The 22312-nt window shown below is 42.0% G+C and overlaps 1 protein-coding gene across 7 annotated transcripts in view; it reads right to left on the reverse strand.

Moving 5' to 3' along the window:
• mcf2la (mcf.2 cell line derived transforming sequence-like a) overlaps nt 1–22312 on the reverse strand; it is a 235019-nt gene that overhangs the window by 146173 nt on the left and 66534 nt on the right. For all 7 annotated transcript variants that reach the window (XM_043700234.1, XM_043700236.1, XM_043700233.1 and 4 more), the window contains one exon: nt 12535–12615. In XM_043700234.1, coding sequence (XP_043556169.1) covers nt 12535–12615 — 81 coding nt within the window. The remainder of the gene's footprint in view (nt 1–12534; nt 12616–22312) is intronic.

Here is a 22312-nt window from a genome sequence, read left to right on the forward strand (position 1 = left end):
TTGCAGTGGTAGCGTTCCCATGTATCTGCTGCCCTTGTCCTTCTAGAAGGAAGTGGTCGTGGGTTTGGAAGGTGTTGTCTAAGGGACTCTGGCGAATTTCTGCAGTGCATCTTACTGATGGTACACACTACTGCTACTGAGTGTCAGTGGTGGAGTAAGTGAATGTATGTGGATGTGGTGCCAAGTCAAGTGGGCTGCTTTGTCCTGGATAGTGTCAGGTTTCCTGAGTGCAGTTGAAGCTGCACCCATCCAGGCAGTGGGGAATATTATATCACACTCCTGATTGTGCCTTGAAGATGATGGACAAGCACTGGGGAAGTGAGTTACTCACTCCAATATTCTTAGCCTCTGACCTGATTTGTTGCCTGTGTATTTATATGGTGATTCCAGTTGAGTTTCTGGACTTGCCTTATACTGAGGACCACCACTACACTTCACAACATTAGTAAACCATAAAGGGTGAAATTTGCTTACAGACATTCCACAAACTCATTGAGATCCATTGAAATAAACCCCAATAATCAAAATAGTAATGACACTATAGTGATAAGAAAGTCAACCAAGTGGACTTCACAGAATGAGTTCCCTGATTGAGGCGGTTAATCTGGTCCAGAGAGCCCCAGCTGACAAGAATAAACAGGTGTAAAGGGCACTGCTTGTCACTGGCTACTCAGGTGTTTCCTTTCTTTCTGGTGGTGGAATATAAAGGTTCACGCATTTATTGTTCTTCACTGTGTCCTACGCCTGCACACACACACACACAACATGGATACCGGGGAAAAGTAAGCACTACCGTTGTTAGGCGGTAGCGTGGGGGAAAATAAGAGGAAATAAAAACAGAAAAAGACAGAAAAAAATAAGACAAAACTTCAGCTTCACCCCTCCCCCTTACCACTTCTTCCCAAAAAAAAAACAGGTATGAAAGGCACTGCTTGTCACTGACCACTCGGGTGTTTCCTTTCTTCCTGGTGGTGGAACATGAATAAAGTTTGATGCACCTGCTGTTCATTCACTGTGTCTTATACTTGCACTTACAACATGGGTGCTGGGGGGGGGGGGGGGGACAAAAATTAAACGGGTGTGTTGCCTGTGGGCAATGGATTCTGCCTTGGTACTGGAAACTGTATTGTGAGGATTTTCTATTAATGTATGTGGGTTTTGTAATCAATTGTGTTTGAGTGCACGCCAGAATGGTCTAGTCAGTACACGGAGCAGCCGGGAACTAGAGGGTCGATGACCAGCCTGGGGAAGTTTGCTAGTACACAGGGTGGCTGGGGACTAGGCAGCCGATAACGTGCCCGTAGGAAAGCTAGTCATGGGGCAAGCAGCCAGTATGCAGGCTGGCTGGGGGCCGGAGGGTTGATGACCAGCCAGAAGGGGCCTGTCAGTACGCAAGGCATGTAGGGCCAGGCAGCTTATAGTGTTCTCGCAGGTGTAGGGCCGGCCGGTCGGTCAGTACACGGGGAGGCTGAGCCAGGTGGCCGATAGCCGCCTGTAGGAAGGCCAACAGGGGGAGGGCCAGTCTGTACACAGGATAGCCGGTCCTTAGGAACGCTGGCCAAGAGAAAGGGTCAGTCAATACATGGGGCAGCCGGGTGTTGGAAGGCCAACAGCTCGACTGCAGGAAAGCAGGTCGGGGTTGGTTTGGTTAGTACCTGGCGTGACTGGGAGCCAGCGGCAGACGACCGTCCCAGAGGAAAGCGGGCTGGGGAGAAAAACAGTCAGTACACAGGGCGGCCAGAGGTGGAAGGCCAATAACCAGCTCATAGGAAAGTGGCCTGGGTAGTCTGGTCAGTACGCAGGGTGACTCGAAGCTGGGTGGTCGATGACCAGCCTGGAGGAAAGTGGGCCTGGGGACAGTCAGTCAGTCAGTCAGTCAGTACTCAGGGCAGCCAGAGACCAAAAGGCTGATAACTGTCCCACAGGAAGGCTAGCCAAGGATGGTGCAATCATTATGTGGGACGGATAGGTGTCAGGTGTCTTTTTAAAGCTATATTGGGTCTATGCTCTATGCATTGTTTTTCATTTAATTGTTACAGTTATCTTTGTGGTGAATGGAAGTGGGATTTGAGGTTTGTCCTCATCTCCCTGAAAACTGGTTGAACGGTGGGGTTTGGAGTTTGGCTTTGCTGCCCTTCCCCCTGAATAGAGTGTTTTTTTTCTGTGTGGACTGCTGCTTTCTGTTTATTGTTAACTGTATTTTGTACTGTTTAATGAAATTTAAAAAAAAACAAGTGTGAATAGCACTGCTTGTCAAGGACCACTTACAGCTACTTGTGTGAAAATGCTGCATGTGTTCTATGTAGTGTTTCTTTTCCTGTGATTCCGGTCACCTTATGGCTGTGTCCCTATTTCACTTGTGCAATGTTACTGTTGTATTGTATTTTGTGTATAACTATGAATAAAAAAACTATAAACAGGGGTGTCAGAGGTCCTGTTCACTCTGACAGCTGGCTCTGAGGAAGCCAAACCCACTGTCAAGAACTATGCACATGTAAATAACTGGTGAGTTGGTGATGGGATACAGGTCTCTGTGGAGTTCGTTCAGTGGTGATGAGACAAACAAAAATACACTCTAAGAAATTCACTTGCAACAGCCATCTTTGAATTGGGATAAGCATTTCTGGCATCAAGCCGTTATATGGGAAGATTGACTTGTTCAATCCTGCCCTCAAAGAATTGGCTCAGTATGTGGAAAGCACAAGCTATTTTTTCGAGGCAAAAGGTACAGAGATTTATAAAATCATGAAGGGTATGGAGAGGGTAAATAGAAAAGGTCTTTTCCCTAGGATGAGGGAGTCCAGACCTAGAGGGCATAGGTTAAGGTATGGGGAAAGATTTAAAAAGACACCTAAAGGGGCAACTTTTTCAAGCAGAGGATGGAATGAGCTATCTGAGGAAGTCATGGAAGCTGGTACAATTCCAACATTTAAAAGTTATCTGAATGGGTATACGAAGAGTTTAGAGGGATATGAGCCATTTGCTGGCAAATGGGACTAGATTAGTTTAGGCTATCTGGGCAGCATGGATGAGTTGGACCAAAGGGTCTGTTTCTGGGCTATACAGCTCTAATACTCTATGACATTGGGACAGATAAAAAAAGCAATGAGCAATTCTCCTACTAGCTTGTGGACACGCAGCTCTTTCAGTTATTAGGAGTCTATTTTTCCCTGAGACAACAGATATTAAAATCTTTGAAGAGTTGATGGATTTGGTTCAGGAATTTTACATCCATGAGCCTCCTCTAATTCTGAGATGCTATGCAGTTTACTTGGCAGTTCGAGAGTCCAGAGAATACATATTGGGATTTTTGACTAGGTTAAAGAGAACAGGCTGAGGCATGTGACTTTGGTTTAACCCTTAATAACATGCTGAGAGACCATTTGGTATGTGGGATTAATGTTGTAACCATGCAAAAGCACCTACTAGCTGAAGTCCAACTGGACTTCAAACAGGCACTATATCTGTCTTGGAACAGTTAAATTGCTTAGCAACCCAACCAAAATAAACGTCTGGTTAAATGGTCACCCACTTCTAATGGAGGTTAATATCAGTGTGACTGTATCAGTGATTACAGAACCAGTCTTCAACAAAATTCAATCTGGAATTAAGTTTTCATAAGACCTCAGCTAGACTGAAAACCAATACCAGGGTAACCTTTACAGATTAAGGGTAGAACTTTGGTTCCCATCCTGCTCGATCCAAAAAGGTCTCAATTCTGTTTGTGATGGCCCCTTTATTTTCCCCCATCACCACCAGCTGTTTTAATTTTGCCAGGACCGGATTGTTTTGTATCCACAGTCTGATATTGGGAGTCTTTGACAGGAAGGGTGTCCAGAAAATTTAAAACCAGAGTGGACTCTTCCAGCAGCGAGGACAGTATTTTATTAGAGGGAACAAGAGTGATTGTCCAGAGGAAAGGTCGCCACCAAATACTAGTTGAATTTCACCAGGGTCATCCAGGGGTGTCCAAAATGAAAATGTTGGGAGAGATGCTGTTTGCCATTTTCATAAATGACCTGGATAAGGGGGTAGAAGGATGAGTTAGTAAATTTGTGGATGACACTCAAGTCGGTGGAGTTGTGGACAGTGCGGAAGGATGTTGCAGATTAGAGAGGGACATAGATAAGCTGCAGAGCTGGGTTGAGAAGTGGCAAATAGCGTTTAATGTGGAAACATGTGAGGTGATTTATTTTGGAAGGAGCAACAGGAATGCAGAGTACTGGACTAACGGTAAGATTCTTGGTAGTGTGGATGAGCAGAGAGATTTCAGTGTCTATGTACCTAGATCCCTGAAAGTTGCCACCCAGGTTGATAGGGTTGACAAGAAGGCGTAAAGCGTGTTAGGTTTTATTGGTAGAGGGATTGAGTTTCAGAACCACGAGGTCATGCTGCAGCTGTACAAAACTCTGGAGTATTGCATACAGTTCTGGTCACCCCATAACAGGAAGGATGTGGAAGCTTTGGGTGTAGTGCATAGGAGATTTACCAGGCTATTATCTGGTATGGATGGGAGGTCTTATGAGGAAAGGTTGAGGGACTTGAGGCCGGTTTTGTTAGAAGAAGGTTGAGAGGTGGCTTAATTGAGACACACAAGATGATCATAGGATTAGATAGGGTGGACAGCCAGAGCCTTTTTCCCCAGATGGTGATGGCTAGCACGAGGGGACATAGCTTTAAATTGAGGGGTGATGGATATATGACAGATGTCAGAGGTAGTTTCTTTAGGGTGTGGAATGCCCTGCCTGCAACAGTAGTAGACTCGCCAACTTTAAGAGCATTTAAATGGCTATCGGGTAATCATATGGATGATAATGGAATAGTGTAGGTTAGATGGGCTTCAGATTGGTTTCACAGGTTGGCGCAACATCGAGGGTTGATGGGCCTTTACTGCGCTATAATGTTCTATGTTCCAAGTTATGTCTGGTAGCCAGATTGGATCAAGCTAAGCTGTGTTGGTGGGGCAGGGTCCAGCGTCCAGAGTGCTAACAAAGGACAAAAATTACTGCTAGAAGCTTCCCTATATTCATGGGAATGGCCAGGTAAACTCTGGACTCGGTTACACGTCATCAATGCCAGTCCTTTCATGGGCTTAATGTTCTTAGATATTATGGACACTCACTCAATGGTTGGATGTGTATAGAGTTCGTTCATCAAACATCGGGACAACAATAGAAAAGGTGTGAGCATCTTTTGCAATACATAGACTCCCAGAATTGTTGGTCATACAACGAACCATAAAACAGCAGCAGGGAATTAGAGTATTTGCTAAAGTCGAACAGCATGTGGCATATAAGGACAGCTCCATACCATCCATCATCCAATGTTCTGGAAGAAAGAACAGTCCAAGCTTTGAAGGCAGGCTTAAAGGAACAATCTACGGCTTCACTAGAGACCTAGTTTGTGTTAGTTTTTCAGACCACCCCTCCTGCAACTACAGGGATAGCTCCAGACTTGCCAATGAGGAGAATTCTCCACATCAGGTTAAATCTGATCTTCCTAGACCTGGGATGAGGGCAAAATGGGATTAGGAACGATAATGCTGACAAAAGACTCCTCTAAGCCAGAGAGGCAGTTTACTTCAGGAGATGAAGTTTGGCGCAGAAACCACGGAAATGATGCAAGGTCAGGTCCTGTGATGTAAGGTCAGGTACTGTGATGTACAAAGTTTAGAAAGGTGAAGTGGTGCTGACCAAGCATGTGAACCACATGAAAGCTGCAAATTCACGAACGGGGCAGAAGCAAAAAAAATAACCAACCCCTCTGAATAGGCAGAAATGCTGTCAGAAGCAATGGGTTTCCCCGCCATCTAGTGAAGAAACCTAAGAGTCTGAGACAGACACGGCAAATGTCACAGTTTTGACTTGTTTGTCACCTGAAAAGAATGAATTTCTTCCGAGATGTTCCGGGTGTAAGGGACTATGGTCTGGTACACGCTGCCTGTATCAGAGGCTGAGTCAGAGCAACCAGACCCAGTGCGAAAAACAGAGACTACAATAAGAAGAACAGGCTTCCATTCTTGGAAGTTGGCTGTGAACAGCCTCAATGAAGGAGCTATGGCTGACATACTAACAGCTGTGTCAGAGGTTCTGTTCACTCAGAGCTGGCTCTGAGGAAACCAGACCAGTGTCAAGTACTACGCATGTGTAAATAAAGGGTGAGCTGGTGAAGGGATACCGGCTCTTTGGAGTTATTGAAAGACTAACATTTTGAAAAAATAACTACTTCTAGCTTCATCCATGATCTGTCGGGGATGGCATGCATCATGAGCAACTGTTCAGCTTGCTTAGCTTGGTATGTCATCATTTCATCACTACTTCTTGCAGCACTTGGAGAATTGCAGCTTCTTGCACAGTTGGGATGATCCTGTCATCCTTCTCTGCCATTTTTCTATTTCCCATTATTAACTTTCCTGACCCTGCTTATAAATGGACTCTCATTCACCCGAACTAAATTTTTTCCTAACTGTAGAATTTTTTACAGACAATTTAATGTTTGCTTAATTATGTTCATTTTCTATGCTTCCTTTCTTTATTAGTTCCTTAGTTCTTTTTGTTTCAGAAAAGCTTCTCAAAATACTCATATTTATTACTATTTGACCACATCAGAAGTCATTTCTTTCCATCTTATACATTCGCTAACTTTCTTTGTCAGCTATGTTTGACTGACATTTTTTGAGTTTTTACAGCTTGAAAGATTGTATTGTTGTTTAAGCCACATAAGAATTATTTAAAGACTATCCATTGCTGATGTGCAGTCATACATTTAAACCATTTTCCCACTCCCCTCAGACAACATGCACCAAATGCTTTCATAATTCTCCCTATTCAAAATTAAAAACCTTTTAGATTGAACTACCTCACTTCTTAAAAAAAAATGTAACTTCTACCATATTGAGACCACTCATTCCTTTTACAAGATTATTAATTAGCCCTTTCTCATTCCATTTTCATTCACTTCAAAATAGCCTGTCCTCCAGTCAGCTCTTCAACATGCTGCTCTTAGAAAACCATCTGAAGATACTCCAGAAATTCATGCTCCACAGCTTTACTGCTCAATTGATTTACCTAGTTTATATGCAGATGGATGTCACCCATAATAACTGCATTGTCCATGCTACAAGCTTCTCTCATTTCCCAATTTCCACCCCACACCATTCCTATGATTTGGTGGCTTATTATAACTCTAACCAATGTCTACTGCCCTTTGTTCTTCTGACACCCTCCCTTACTACTGTACTCATCCAATCCTTTATTATCAGCACAATTCAACCTTCTTTTCCTTCTTATCTGCCTTCTTAAACCTCGACTACCCTTGAACATTCAGTTCTCAATCCTAGTCACCATGTTTCTGTAATGGCAATTAGATCATAACTATTTATTTCTATTTGTGCCTTAAGATTATCTATCTTATTTCAAATGAATGCATTCAGTTACAGCATCATTAACTTTATCTTTTTGACATCATTCTGCATTCGAGACATACTCAATTCTTGGCTTTACTTCTCGTCTCCAAGTCTCTCTTGCAGCTTTTTATTTCCTATTACAATTTAACTCCCTTCAAATTACACCTCACACTCCCAACAAGTTGGTTTAAAATCAGCCCCCAGAGTACTTGCAAATCACCCTGCAAGAATACCTTTCCCAAACTTGTTCAGATGGGACAAGTCCCATCTGCAGTAGACCTGATCACAACGCCTTAGAATTCTGATGTTTTCCTTCCCATACCAATTCTCCAGCCACATGTTCAATTGCTTGATTCGTCTGTTCCTATGGATGCTGGCATGTGGCACTGGGAGTAACGTTGAGATTACTGCACTTGAGATCCTACTTTTCAATTTCCTTCTCAACTCCCAGAATTCTACTTTCAGAACCTGAACCACCTTCTTTCTTTTGTCACAGGCACCAATGTTGACCATTACATATGAGTGACCTGAATATTCTGAGGAACAATCACTGGACGTGAAACATTAACTGATTTCTCTCCTCAGATGCTGCCAGATCTGCTGGGCTTTTCCAGCCATGTCTGTTTTTGTTTCTGATTTCTAGCATCCACAGTTCTTTGAGTTTTTACCAATATCACCTTGCTGCATCTTGATGAAGTGACCAGGAGGTTTGATGAGGACAGGGCAATAGATGTAGTCTATATCGATTTCAGTGAGGCCTTTATGAGGTTCCACATGGTAAACTGCTCTGGAAGGTTAGCATAGAATCCAGGGCATGCTGACAAATTGTGTATACAATTGGCTTGACGGTCAGAAGCAGAGGGTAATAGTGGAAGGAGGTTTGTCAGACTGGAGGCCTGTGACTAGTGGAGAGCCTCAGGGGTTGGTGCTGGGCCCACCGCTGTTTGTTATTCATATCAAGTGATTTGGTTGAGAATGTACAAGGTATGATTAGTAAGTTTGCTGATGATACTAAAGTAGGTGGTATTGTGGACGGAGAGAAATTGCAGCAGGATCTTGATCATCTTGGGAACTGGGCCGAGAAATGGTAAATGGAGTTTAATATAAATAAGTGTGAGGTCTTGCACTTCAGAAAGCCAAATCAAAGTAAGAGTTTCATGGTGAATGGAAGGGCCTTAAGGAGTGTAGTGGAACAGAGGGACCTTGGCATTCAGGTTCGCAATTCTTTGAAAGTGGAGCCACACGTAGGTAGGGCAGCGAAGGCAGCTTTTGGCACACTGGCCTTCATCAGTCAGGGCATTGAGTATCGAAGTTGGGACGTTATGTTGCAGTTGTACAGAAGATTGGTGAGGCTGCACTTGTGAGTACTGAGTTCAGTTTTGGCAACCTTGCAGTTATTAAAGCATATTATTAAAATGGAAAGAATGCAGAAGAAATTTACAAGGATGTTGCCAGGACTCAATGGTCAGATTATAGGGACAGGTTAGACAAACTAGATGGGGTGGGGGCGTTGCTTAAAGAGATATATAAAGGTCATGAGAGATATGGATAGGGTGAATGCACTCAGTCCTTTTCCCAAGGTTGGGGAATCATGGACTGGAGGACATTAGTTTAAGGTTAAAGGGGAAAGAATAAAAGGAAATCTGAGGGACAACTTTTCTTTTTTTACGCACAGAGTGTGGGTAGGCATGTGGAATAAGCTGCCAGAAGAGTTGAGGCGGGTATATTAACAACATTTAAAAGGCATTTGGACAAATACATGGATATGAAGGATATGGGCAAAGTGCAGGGAAGTGGGGTTAGTGTTGTAGGACATTTTGGTCGGCGTGGACCAGTTTGGACGAAAGGCCCTGTCTCTGTGTTGTAGGACCACAGATGCTGTAAATATGAAACAAAAACAGAAATCATTGGAAAACATCCTTCACTCACCATCCAGCTTGGCAATCAGAGGGAGCCTAAGCTACCTGGTGTACTTGAAGCAATCTAGAGTGTACAGAACCTGTGGGCGGTCAGAGCATGTGGCAGTTAACTGCAAGGTGACTCTCTGCAGGAACTGTAAATAGTAGGGGAACCCAAGTCCAAGAGTTGCAATTTGTATGAGGAAACAAGTCACCTCTACAAGGCCTGCTCAAGATAGGGGGCCTTGGAGAGGTTAAATATTTGGACAAGGGTGTGGCAAATGGAATATAATAAAGGATAATTACAAAGGGGTGGTGCTGTATGTCTTTAAATGCACAAAAGTGAATAAATCCCCAGGACCTGACCAGGTATACCCTAGACCTCGATGGGAAGCTAAGTGGATTGCTGGGTCCCTTGCTGAGACATTTGTATCATTGATAGTCACAGGCAAGGCACCAGAAGACTGGAGTTTGGCTAATGTGGTACCACTAATTAGGAAAGGTGTTAAGGAAATGCCAGAGAACTGTAGACCGGTGAGCAAGTTGTTGGAGGGAAACCTAAAGGACAAGATTTGCATGTATGTGGAAAGGCAAGGACTGATTAAGGATAGTCAGCATGGCTTTGTTCGTGGGAAATCATGTCTCTCAAACTTGATTGAGTTTTCCTGAAAAAGTAACAAAGAGGACTGATGAGGACAGAGCGGTGGATGTGATCTATATGGACTTCAGTCAGGTGTTTGACAAAGTTCCTCATGATAGACTGGTTAGCAAGATTAGTTCTCACGGAATACAGGGAGAACTAGCCATTTGGATACTGATCTGGCCCAATGCAGGTGGTGAAGGTTTACTTTTCAGACTGGAGGCATGTGACCAGTGGTGTGCCACAAGGATTAGTGATGGGTCCACTGCTTTTCGTCATTTATATAAATGATTTGAATATGAACATAGGAGGTATAGTTAGTAAGTTGGCAGATGACTCCAAAATTAGAGATGTAGTGGACAGCAAAGAAGGTTAACGCAGAGTACAATGGGATCTTGATCAGATGGACGAGGGCTGATGTGTGGCAGATGGAGTTTAATTCAAATAAATGAGAGGTGCTGCAATTTTGGAAAAGCAACTCAGTACACGACTTATACACTTAATGGTAAGGTCCTGGGAATGTTGCTGAACAAAGAGACCTTGGAGTGCAGGTTCATAGTTCCTTGAAAGTAGTCGCAGGTAGATAGGACAGTGAAGGTGGCATTTGGCATGTTTTCCTTTATTGGTCAAAGCATTGAGTATAGGAGTTAGGCCACTTTTGAAATATTGTGTGCAATTCTGGTCTCTTTCCTATCGGAAGGATGTTGTGAAAAGTGAAAGGGTTCAGAAAAGATTTACAAGGCTGTTGCCAATGTTGGAGGATTTGAGCTATTGGGAGGGGCTGAATAAGCTGGAGATGTTTTTCCTGGAGCATCAGAGGCTCAGGGGTGACCTTATAAACATTTATAAAATCACGAGGGGCAAGGATAGGATAAATAGACAAGAGATCTAACCTTGCTAACCAGTCTCCCATGAGGAACCTCGTTGAATGTCTTTTCTCTGGGTGACAAATTCCAGAACTAAAGAGGGGAAAGATATAAAAGGAACCGAAGGGGGTACTTTTTCCACACAGAGGATGGAATGAGCTGCCAGAGGAAGTGGTGGAGGCTGATAAAATTAGTGCATTTGGAAGACATCTGGATAGGTATATGAATAGAAAGGGTTTAGAGGGATATGGGCCAAGTGGTGGCAAATGGGACTTGATTAGGTTAGGATAACTGGTCAGCATGGATGAGTTGGACCGAAAGATCTGTTTCTGTGCTGTACATCTCTATGACTCTAATGTGAAATCTTCAATCTTGGCAGGATGAACAAAAAAGAAGAAATTATCTAACTAGTGAGAGATTGCACAGCTGAGCTGCAGAGGGATTCAGGTGTTCTCATGCACGAATCACAATAAGTTAGTAGTTTGCAGGTACAGCAAATATTGGGAAGCTAACAAAAGGTTATCATTTGTTACAAGGGGAAATTAATACAGAAGTAAAGAGAGTGTGACTACATGGAGAGTAGTGTGTACAATATTGATTATTTTATTTAAGGAAGGATGTAAATGTATTAGAGGCAGCTCAGAAAAGGTTTATCAGATGACTAATACTGGGAATGAGAGGGATGTCTTATGAGGAAAAGTTGGACAGATTAGGCTTGGATCGGTTGGAGTTTACAAGAGTAAGAGGTGATTTTAATGAAACATAAAAATGAGGAATCTTGACAAGACAGTTATGGAGCAGATGCTTTTGGAGAATCTAGAACTAGGGCCAATGTTTAAAAATCAGCAGTCACCCAGAGAAACAAATGTTAAAACCGATGTTGAAACCCTCAAAAGGATTCTGGTGTTTTGAACTCATCCTGAAAAGGTGGCAGAAGCAGACTCCTTTAATGTTTTTAAAGTAGAAGTTGATACTTATTAAGCAAGGGGGTGAAAGGTCATCAGGATAGGAGACTATAATCAGATCAGCCATGGTTTTTTGAATGATGGAGGAGGATTGAGGTGCTAAATAGATTACGCCTGCTCCTAGTTCGTACGTTTGTATGTAATGTTGTAAAGTCCCAAACAATTAAACACAGAACAACCAATTCAGTACATTTAGGTGTATGTTTTTAAATTGAACATTTTTCTCAATATGTTAATAAGTGTCGAGGAAAAACGCCTACAGCCAATCTAGAATCCCTGTATATGCACTCACTTACAAATTAACTCCATTGATGACATGGATTACTTCCATTACTTTGAAAGAAGTTTAAGCTACATTTCAAGGACCCATCACTAGATATAGACTTCTTGCAGGCAATGCAGAACACCTCTTACAAAAATATTTATCTTTACTGCTCCCTAAACAAAATTCCATTTCTTTCTTGTACTTCAAAGCTATTTTGAATCTGTCAATGGGGCAGATTAGTGGACACCATTTTCAACTCTAGCTCTAGCTCTTTGAAAACAAAGACTCAGAATGCAGATTCTGATTTTAGTTAGAGTAATAAATTGGGTTTCTGCACAATTTCCAAAACAATTACTTACTAATAATCAACTTGATATTGCTACATTTTAATAGTTACAAGTGACGTTCCCATTCTCAAACAAAGAAAGGAAATATAATCTGAATTTAGTACCACATATCTCAGTGGGACCATAGGATGTAAACAATGACTCTTACCTGACCGAATGGCAAATTGTTTGGCCAGCTGTTCAGTGATGTCAGCAGCATATACAGGACTGTCTTGCTGCATGATTTCATCTATCAAGTGAAACAAAATAATAAGTATTAACTCCAGATGAAATTTAGAAAATCTGTTTTTCCTTCTACTCAGAACAATTAATTATACAAGTATTACATTATACTGCAGCTTCTGATCATTTGTTACAATCTTCTCAGAGTGCAGTAAATTCAACCATATGACTTAAAAGAATGAAACATTAATATTTCACACTTTACAACATCTACCATGACAAATAACAAAGAAAAAACATAAATGCTCAAATGGCGCTGTAGCTCTGAATCCTCAACCCTGCAAAAAATTTTTTTTTTTTGAGAGGAGGGGCAAGTGGAAAATTAAGAAGTATTTCATGAATCTGTTGCTCATGAAGGCATCAGAAAATGTACAAGTTCAACTGTCATTAAACAAAATCAATTTTCAAAATCAAGATTCCCAAAACAAAACTCAAGGTCTTTCGACATTTGAGAAAACGGTCTATACCTAAAAGAGTTTTTTGGAGATAAGGTATTCTTGGAGAGATCCAGGTCCTGCTGAGATTGATACAGGTAGTTATGAATTTGCTTAAAAACTAGATCAATTCTGCAGAACAGCAGGCTATTAAAAATTCTACTTTTTGGTACTTTTTTTTTTAAAATCATATTTAAGGGGGAGAAAAGTCAGTACTTGCAATTTCAATCAATTTTTGCTGACATAAACCTAAGGGTTCTTATTACAGGATTGGTTCTGCCTGACTGCTTCCAGAAATGAACACAGTGAGGAGCTTGTAAATTCACAGTTTGATTGATACGCCCAAGTGGTCATAATGACCAAGCTGTCTTTGGTGTCAGATTATGAATTTAAAATTTAAAGTTTGTTTTTTCTGGAAGAGATCAAATGATTGAAGGAAATGAGGACTCGGTGATTAAGTACTTGAAATGATTTAAGTATACTGAATGGGCTTTCATCAATTAGAATTTTTAAAAATAATAGTGCAAGTCTGTGATAGATGCTTCAAATGTTCTCTTATTTCATCTGAGCATGGACCTTGACATCTGCCCATGCTGGACAACAGGTGAATTTGCCTGGAGATTGCAATGGAAAAGAGTGGTGGGTGTGAGGTCTTTTCTGACCCCAGGTTAAAGTATGGAATCCTTTTTCCTCCTTGAAATTTCAGACCCAAATGTCAAAAGTCTTAGAGTGTTGAAAATGCCAGACTGTAAATAGTTGCGCTTTAAGCTGTCCATTTAGTTCCAAGGGGAAATATATCACAATAATGGATAATTAGCATTTCAATCTAGATACAAGACCCATGTGATTTATATTGATGTAGATAAGGATGCATAAATATCCAAATGCAGCGGTGGTGGCCCTACCTCTGGGCCAGGAGACCTGGGTATCAATAACTTGGAGGAAGAAATTGAATGCTCCCATCCCCATCCACCACCATTCCCCTCTGCCTAGCCGAGCTCATTCTCACCTTGAACATCTTCTCTTTGAACTCCTCTCACTTTCTTCAGGTCAGAGGGGTTGCCATGAGTACCTGCAAGGGCCCCAAGTTTTCCTGTCTCTTTGTGGGGTTCATGGAAAACTCCTTATTCCAGTCCTATTCCAGCCCCCAACCACAACTCGATGATAACATTGGCACTGTTTTTCTCTGTCCTCCAGAAGTGGCAAAATTTATCAATTTCACCTTCAATTTCCACCCTGCTCTCAATTTCACTTGATCCATCTCTGACTCCTCCCTTCCTCAACATCTGTTTCTGTTTCTCGGAATAGGCTTACCAGCAATATTCATTATAGATCCACTGACTCCCACATTGACTATACATCCTCACACCCTGCTTCCTGTAAAGGCCTCCAACTATTCGACAATGTGGCCACTAAAACATCCACCTTCTTCCTCAACCAAAGATTCCCCAGCACTTAACTGATAGGGCCCTCAGCCGGGTCCAACCCATCTCCAACACTTGGGTCCTCACTTCCTCTCTTCCCTCCCACAACAGCAATAGGATCCCCCTTGTCCTTACCTACCATCCCACCAGCATCCACATGCAGAGGATTATTTAGCTGCTATCTCTCTCCCTCTAGCTGGATGCCACCACTAGACACACATTGCCCTCCCACTCCTTGTCAGCCTTCCACACGGACAGTTTCCTCTGGGACACACTGATCCACTCCTTATTCAGTCCCAACATCCCCCCCACAGCCTGACTGTATCTTTCCCTGCAACTGCAGAAGGTGTAACACCTGACCGTTTACTTTCTCCCTCCTCAGTAACCAAGGGTTCAAACACACTCTCCAGGTGAAGCAGCACTTAATGTGCACTTCACTCAATCTAGTCTAACTGTATTCACGGCTCACAGTGTGGTCTCCTCTATATTAAGAGAACAAAACGTAGACTGAATGATTGCTTTACAGAACACCCATGTTTTCTACACAAAAAAGACCCTGAGCTTTCAGTTGCTGCCATTTCAACACACCACCTTGTTCCCTGGCTGACATCTCTGCCTCAGGCTTGCTGCAGTGCTCCAGCAAAGCTCAGCACAAGCTGGAACAAAAGCACCTCATTTTCCATTTGGGAATTCTGCAACCTTCTGGGCTCAATGTTGAGTTCTAGGCAAAAGTGAGGACTGCAGATGCTGGAAACCAGAGTTTAGATCAGAGTGGTGCTGGAAAAGCACAGCAGGTCAGGCAGCATCCAAGGAGCAGAAAATCGACATTTTGGGCAAAAGCCCTTCATCAGGAATAGAGGCAGGGAGCCTCCAAGGTGGAGAGATAAATGGGGGGCTCAACAACTTTAGGACTTGAGCTGGTCATGTGTCCTTACCCCAATCCGCACACACCAGGCCTCGTTATCACATAGTCTGCTACTACACACAACCCATTGTTAGCCACTAACAGTTCCCATTATCTATTCATTCTCATAGCCAGGTCATTATCCACTCCTTTGTCTGTTCAACTGTCCTCTCTTTTTGAGCTGTATCTCCACCCATTGTTTACTGCTTAACCCTGTCCCCATTCTATCTTCTGCATAAAAATTAACATTTTCCTAGCTACCATCAGTTCAAAGGAAGAGTCATTAGTACTGGAAAGTTAATTCTGATTTCTCTTCACAGAGGCTGCCAGACCTTCTGAGCTTTTCCAGCAATTTCTGTTTTTGTTTCGGATTTCCAGCATCTGCAGTTCTTGCAGCTTTTAAAAAAGTGAATGTGCTGTAGCCAAATCTGCAGGCAACACAAAACTAGCCAGGCAGTTGCAAGAGGGATACAAAGTTCACAGAGAGATACTGATAGGTTAAGTAACTGGGCAAAACTTTGGCAAATGGAATATAGTTCCATATGAAAAATGTGAAGTTCCTTATTTTGGAAGAGAGAACAAAATAACAGTATTATTTAAAAGAATAAACAGTTCAGAAAACTGCAACACATAACCTCACTCTTTCTTACATTGTATTCCATCTGGCATTTCTTTGCACATTCTGCTAGCCTGTCCAAGGCTTTCTGCAGCCTCCTCACTTCCTCAATATTACCTGTCCCTCCACTTATCTGTTTCATGTGCAAACTTAGCAACAATGCCCTCAGATTCTTTGTTGAGATCATTAATGTATAACGTGAATAGTTGTGGTCCAACAGGGACCCCTGCAGAACTCCTCTAATTTAGGCTGCCAACTTTAAAAAGACCCTTTATTCCTGCTCTTTTTTTTCCCCAGTCAGCCAATCCTCAATCCATGCCAGCACCTTGCCCCTAATACCACGGGCTCTTACCTTATTTAGCAACCTCCTGTGTAGCACCTTCAGAAAGGCCTCCTGGAAATCCATTGATAAATGGGTAATCTATTGATTATCTTCACTGTCTCTTCTTTGTCCAACTTGCTCATTATTTCTCCAAAGAATTCTACCAGATTTGTCAGTTAAGAACCCCCCCCCTTGAAGAAGCCATGCTGACTCAGCCCTAGTTTACCACGCACTTCCAAGTAGTCTACAATCTCACCCTTAATAATGGACTTTAAATTCTTACCAATGACTAAGGTCAGGCTAACCAGTCAGTAGTTTCCTGTCTTATACCTCCTGCCCTTCTTAAACAGGGGTGTTACATTAGCCATTTTCCAGTCCTCTGGGACCCTTCCTGACTCCAGTGATTCCTGAAAGATCATTACCAATGCCTCTATATTCTGTTCAGCCATCTCCTTCAGAACGCTGAGGTATAGTCCATCTGGTCCAGGTGATTTATTCACCTTCAACATTTCGGCTTCCCCAGCACTTTCTCCTTACTGATGGCCGATACACTCACCTCTGCCCCCAACTCTCTTGAAATTCTGTTATGCTGCTGTGAAAACTGATATAAAATGCGTATTTAGCTTCTCTGCCATTTCTTTGTTCCCCATCACTACTTACCAAGCCTCACTTTCAACACACCAACTCTGGCCTCTCCTTTACCTTTTAGATATCCAAAAAAAGCACTCTTGAAATCTTATTTTGGATTACTAACTAGCTAACTCTCAAACTTCATCTTCGCACCCCCCCCTCCCCCACCCAACCTTTGCACTTTTTTAGTTCCCCTATGCCGATTTTAAGGCTTCCCAATCCTCTGACTTCCCTCTAATCTTCACCACATCATATGTTTTCTCTTTTGCTTTTAGGCTGTCCCTGACTTCCCTGGTCAGCCATAGTTGTCTCATGCACCCCTCAGTATGTTGCTTCTTCCTTGGGATGAATTTCTGCTGTGTCTTTCGAATTACCTCCAGAAACTCCTGCCACTGCTGCTCCACCATCTTCCCTGCTAGGCTTACATTCTAATCAACTCTGGCCAGCTCATTCCTCATTTTTTTGTAGTTACATCAATTGTAATACCATTACATCTGATTCAAGCTTCTCCCTCTCAAACTGCAGGGTGAATACTATCATTTTATGGTCGCTGCCCCCGAGGTGTTCCTTCACTTTAAGCTCCTTAATTACATGTCACCAAATCCAGAATTGCCTGTTCTCTCATGGCCTCAATCACAAGCTGCTTCACAAAATTCTCTCAGACATGCCACATTTTTTTTCCCTGAGGTCCACTACCAACCTGATTTACCCAGTCTACCTGTACATTGAAATGTTATGTAATTGTATTGTATAGTGCCTTTCTTATTTGTCTTTTCTATCACCCCATTTATTTTCTTCTTCAAACCATGACGACTGCTAAGAGGCCTGTACACAACTCCCAGCATTGTCTTTTGTCCTGTGTGGTTCCTCAACACTACACACAGATTCTAAGCCTTCTATATTACTTCTTGCTATTGATTTATGGGATGGTCTGCTATCACACGTGATTCGTTAATGCTAATTCACTGTAATGCGATTAACGAATTGGGGACACTGTTTCTAAAGAGCGAACTTTTAAAACATATCTTAGCTGTAACAGGATTATATTGGCAACACTAAGCGCTGTTTCTAAACCACAATTTTTTTTTATAATGCATATTTGCACAAGAACGCAACCATTACGTTATAGAAGAACTACCTGTAATTTCATTTCTTACTAACAAGGCAATGCTGCCTCCTCTGCCCAGCTGCCTGTCCTTTCAACAGGACATGTATCTTTGGATATTTAGTCCCCAGCCCTGATCCCCTTGCAGCCACAAGGTATGTCCATGATACCCACAACATTGTACTTGCCAATTTCAATCTGCATTACAAGCTCATTCATATTCTGCATGCATTTAACTACAAGACCTTCAGTCCTGTCTCGGTCATCACCCTTCTCATAGCTGCCCCCTCATCTGCTATGCCTAAAGTTAGATTTCTGACCCATTCTATGCTCTCTGTCCTATCACTGGCCCCTCTCATCACTTAACTTTTCCCAAAATTTTCCATGCAATTGAACTTATTCTCCCATACTATTTAATTTAAAGTCCCGTCCACAACTCTCATTATGCGATTCATCAGGACTTTGATCCCCGCATGATTTAACGGGAGCCTATCCCATCGATATTGTCCACAAATTTAAAGATCGCGTTTTTGATTTAAAAGCCTGCACTATTAATAGAAATTATGAACAGTGGTCCCAGCTCCAATCCTTTAGGATGCTAGTTCCCACACTGTCACTCTGAATTCCTACTCAATTCTTAACCTCTACTTTTAGCCAGTTACATCTTCATCTGCTAATTGCCCTGATTCTGCATACTTTTCAACTTGGTGACAGCAAAATAAGAGTGTGCAATTCTCTTTCACTTTCAAAATGAACTCTTAACTGCCCTCTGAAAGAGCCCAGCAAGTCACCAAGTTAAGAGAAATTAGGGATGCTGATCTTGCCTGTAAAACCCACATCCCATGAAATGGTAGTGGGGCTTCAGAAAATTACAGGATTCCATCCTTTTCCACCATGAATTTGCTACTGGATTAAAACCAACATTGGCTAATGGGCAGGAAATAGTAAGTGGGAATAAAAGGGTTCTTTTTCAGGTTGGCAATCCATGACCAATGGGTTTCCACAGGGATAGTGCTAGGATCACAAATGTACTGAAGCCAAATTTGCAGATGGACACAAACTTGGATGGCAAGACAGGTTGCAAGGGGACGACAAAAGTTTACAGAGGGATATTGATAGGTTAAGTGAGTAGGCAAAAAAAGTTGACAACTGGAATATAATTTAGGAAAATGTGAAGTTTTTCATTCTGGAAGGGTGAACAAAAGAAGAGTATTATTTAAATGAAGAAAATCTGCAGAAATCTGCAATATATATATATAAAAAAAAGGACTTGGGATGCCTGTACTTGAAACACAAAGCTAGCACACAGATACTACAGGTAATCAGAAAAATCCTTATTTCAGGAGGGTTAGAGCGTCAGAATAGGAAAGTCTTCCTGCAGCTGTCAAGGGTTGAGAGTCTTTGAAACTCCTTGCCAAAGACTAGGGAGTAGAATCCTTGTGTATATTTAAGGCTGAGATGGATTGATTCAGTAGGGGAGTCAAGGGTTAAGGGGAAAAAGCAGGAAAACAGACATGAGGAATGTTGGATCAGCCATGATCCTATTGAATAACAGAACATGTTCAAGGGATAAATAGCCTACTTCTATTCCTATTTTTTATGATGTTATGGTCTTCTTAACATGACATTTTGGGTTACTCATAGGAATATCACTGGGAGAGGAAGGACAGCAGAGTTGCACAGTGGGAGAAGAACAGTTTTTAATGAATGCGAAGCAGCAAGCCAATGTTCTGAGTCATCTTGCTCTCTCTCCATGGATGCTACCTGACCCACTGTGATCTCCAGCATTTATTGTTTGCAGTACAGATTCCAGCATCTGCATAAATTTGCTCCATCATAATGAAGAGGATCGGCTCAGAGGTGTGAATAGCGAGAGATGGTGCTAAGTGGTTGAGTAAGGATGCAAGGAAGAAGAGAGTCAGAAGGGAGATATCTGGCATGTAAACATGAGTAGTGTGAAAAGACGCAAGGACTCAGGATGTAGGAGGATGAAAGGTGACACACAAGAAACCAAGAACAGAAGCACGTGCAGACAGTAAATGGCTATGGAAAAACAGATTACTTGAAATAGAGTGCAAAAGATCTAGAAGTTAAAGAGGTTACTCATGCTTATTTACATAGCAGGTCATTATGTTGAAATGTCCCAAAAAGTTTCATATTGAAATATTTTTGAAGCATAGTCACTACTCACAGACACCACACCAATGAATGACAAGATAGCTGCTTTCGGTAATGGTGAATAAGACATGTATACTGATCGGGATTTCTTTCACTTCCTCAAAAAATGCCTTAGGTGTCCACCAACACTGGTAGCTGGGCCTTTGGTAGAAGGTAGCATCTTCAAGAGTAACCTCAATTTAAATTGTGTGCTCATGCCAAAAAGACGATCAGCAACTAATACACAATATATTGCTGTAAATAGAGTAGAGTTGCTTTTTATTTGTCATTTCTAGCATATACAACTGATACAGTAAAAACAGGACAGTGTTCCCCCAGGACTGAGGGTGCTGCTCTTGGAGCAGTATTAAAGCCATGTGCTTTGAAAAACTTACTTAGTGAATGACATGTCTGTTGGAACACTCAATAAAGTATAACTACATTACAGCTGTAAGGAAATAAAGTGATTTCTGGCACCTTTGAAAAAAGAGCCAGATTTCATAGGTAAGGAAATACAGCAAATATTCACATCATGTCCAACCATTTCAAAAGGTTTTTTTAATAAAGAAACTGAACCACAATTCCTATGAAGCATGTTAAGTGTGCCTTACTTGGAAGGTGCAAATGTTATTCAAATATCCTAAAGTCATAAGTTACAGAAAAACAGGTTTAGCAAAAGTACTCAATTTGCAAGGCAAATGCAAATGAGAAGCATTTGGCAACGTACCACATGGGAGACTGATTAAGAAGGTTAAGAACATGGAATTCAGGGAAACCTGGCAAGATGAATCAGAAACTGGTTTAGTAATATGACAAAAAGGTCAGTGACAGAAGTCTTCCTAGTGATTGGAGCCGGTGTCCATTGGTGTACCTCAAGGTTCAGTATAGGGATCCTTATTGTTTGCTATATAAGTAAGTGACACAGATGAAAACGAGGGAGAAAATGTTAAGCAAATTTGCAGACGACACCAAGATTGGTAGGGTGGTTAATAGTGAAGACAACTTTGTAGGTTACAGGAAGATTATCAATGGGTTAGTCAGGTGGGCTGAGCAGTGGCAGTTTAACCCTGCTAATTGTGAGGTCACGCACTTTAGAAGAAACAACAAGATGAGGGAGTACTGAATGATTGGCAGGACACTGGGTAGGTCAGATCTTGGGGTAATTATTCAAAAGATTCCTGAAGTTGGTAGAGCATGTAAGTAGGATAGTTACGATGACATATGGGACACTTGCTTTCATCAGTTGTTGCATAGAATATAAAAGCAAGGAGGTTGGAGTTGGACAGAGCATTGGTTAGGCCATAGCTGAAGTACTGTGCACAGTTCTGGTAACCTCACTACAGGAAGGATATATGCACTAGAGGATACAGAGGAGGTTCATCAACATGTTGACTGGGTTGGAGCAATATATCGAGAGAGTAGATAAAACTTGGATTGTTTTCTTTCGAGCAGCAAAGGCTGAGGGGGAACATGATTGAGATGTAAAGATTATGAGGGGTATGAGCAGGGTGAGGAGGGAGCAGCTGTTCCCCTTGAGTGGTCAATTACAAGAGGGCATAGTTTTGGGGTAAGGGGCAGAAGATTCAGAGGGGATCGGAGAAAAAAACCTTTTCACTCCAAGGGTGGTGGGAATCTGGAATGCACTGGAAATGTCATGGAGGCTAGAAACCTTACAACCGTCGAAAAATTTTACAAAATGGATGAGCACTTCAAATATCATAGCATTCAAGGATGGGACTAGTGAAGGAAATCGGGATTAGCGTACCTTTAGTGTAGCTTTTGTTGATGCAGACGTGATGGGCCAAAGGGCTTTTTCTGCGCTGTATGACTCTACGACTGTGATATTCTGTCCACTTTAGCAGAAACTAATCCAACTGTCTTTTCAACGGTATAGTCACACTAGTCAACCTCATTCATTCATCTCTGTGCTAATATTCCCCATTACCTTGTGTCTTTTTGTCAGTTACTACCACTAAAGAGAACATGATATACTGCAAAGAGCCAGTGGATTTTTTTTTTTACAACTATTATGTCTGCTGACAGAGAAAGAGTTAATGTTTCAGTTTCCGATCAAAATTCCCCAAACTAAAATGTTAACTCAATTTCTGCCTT

This window comes from Chiloscyllium plagiosum, chromosome 12, assembly GCF_004010195.1.
Source record: "Chiloscyllium plagiosum isolate BGI_BamShark_2017 chromosome 12, ASM401019v2, whole genome shotgun sequence".
Lineage (NCBI taxonomy): Eukaryota > Metazoa > Chordata > Chondrichthyes > Orectolobiformes > Hemiscylliidae > Chiloscyllium > Chiloscyllium plagiosum.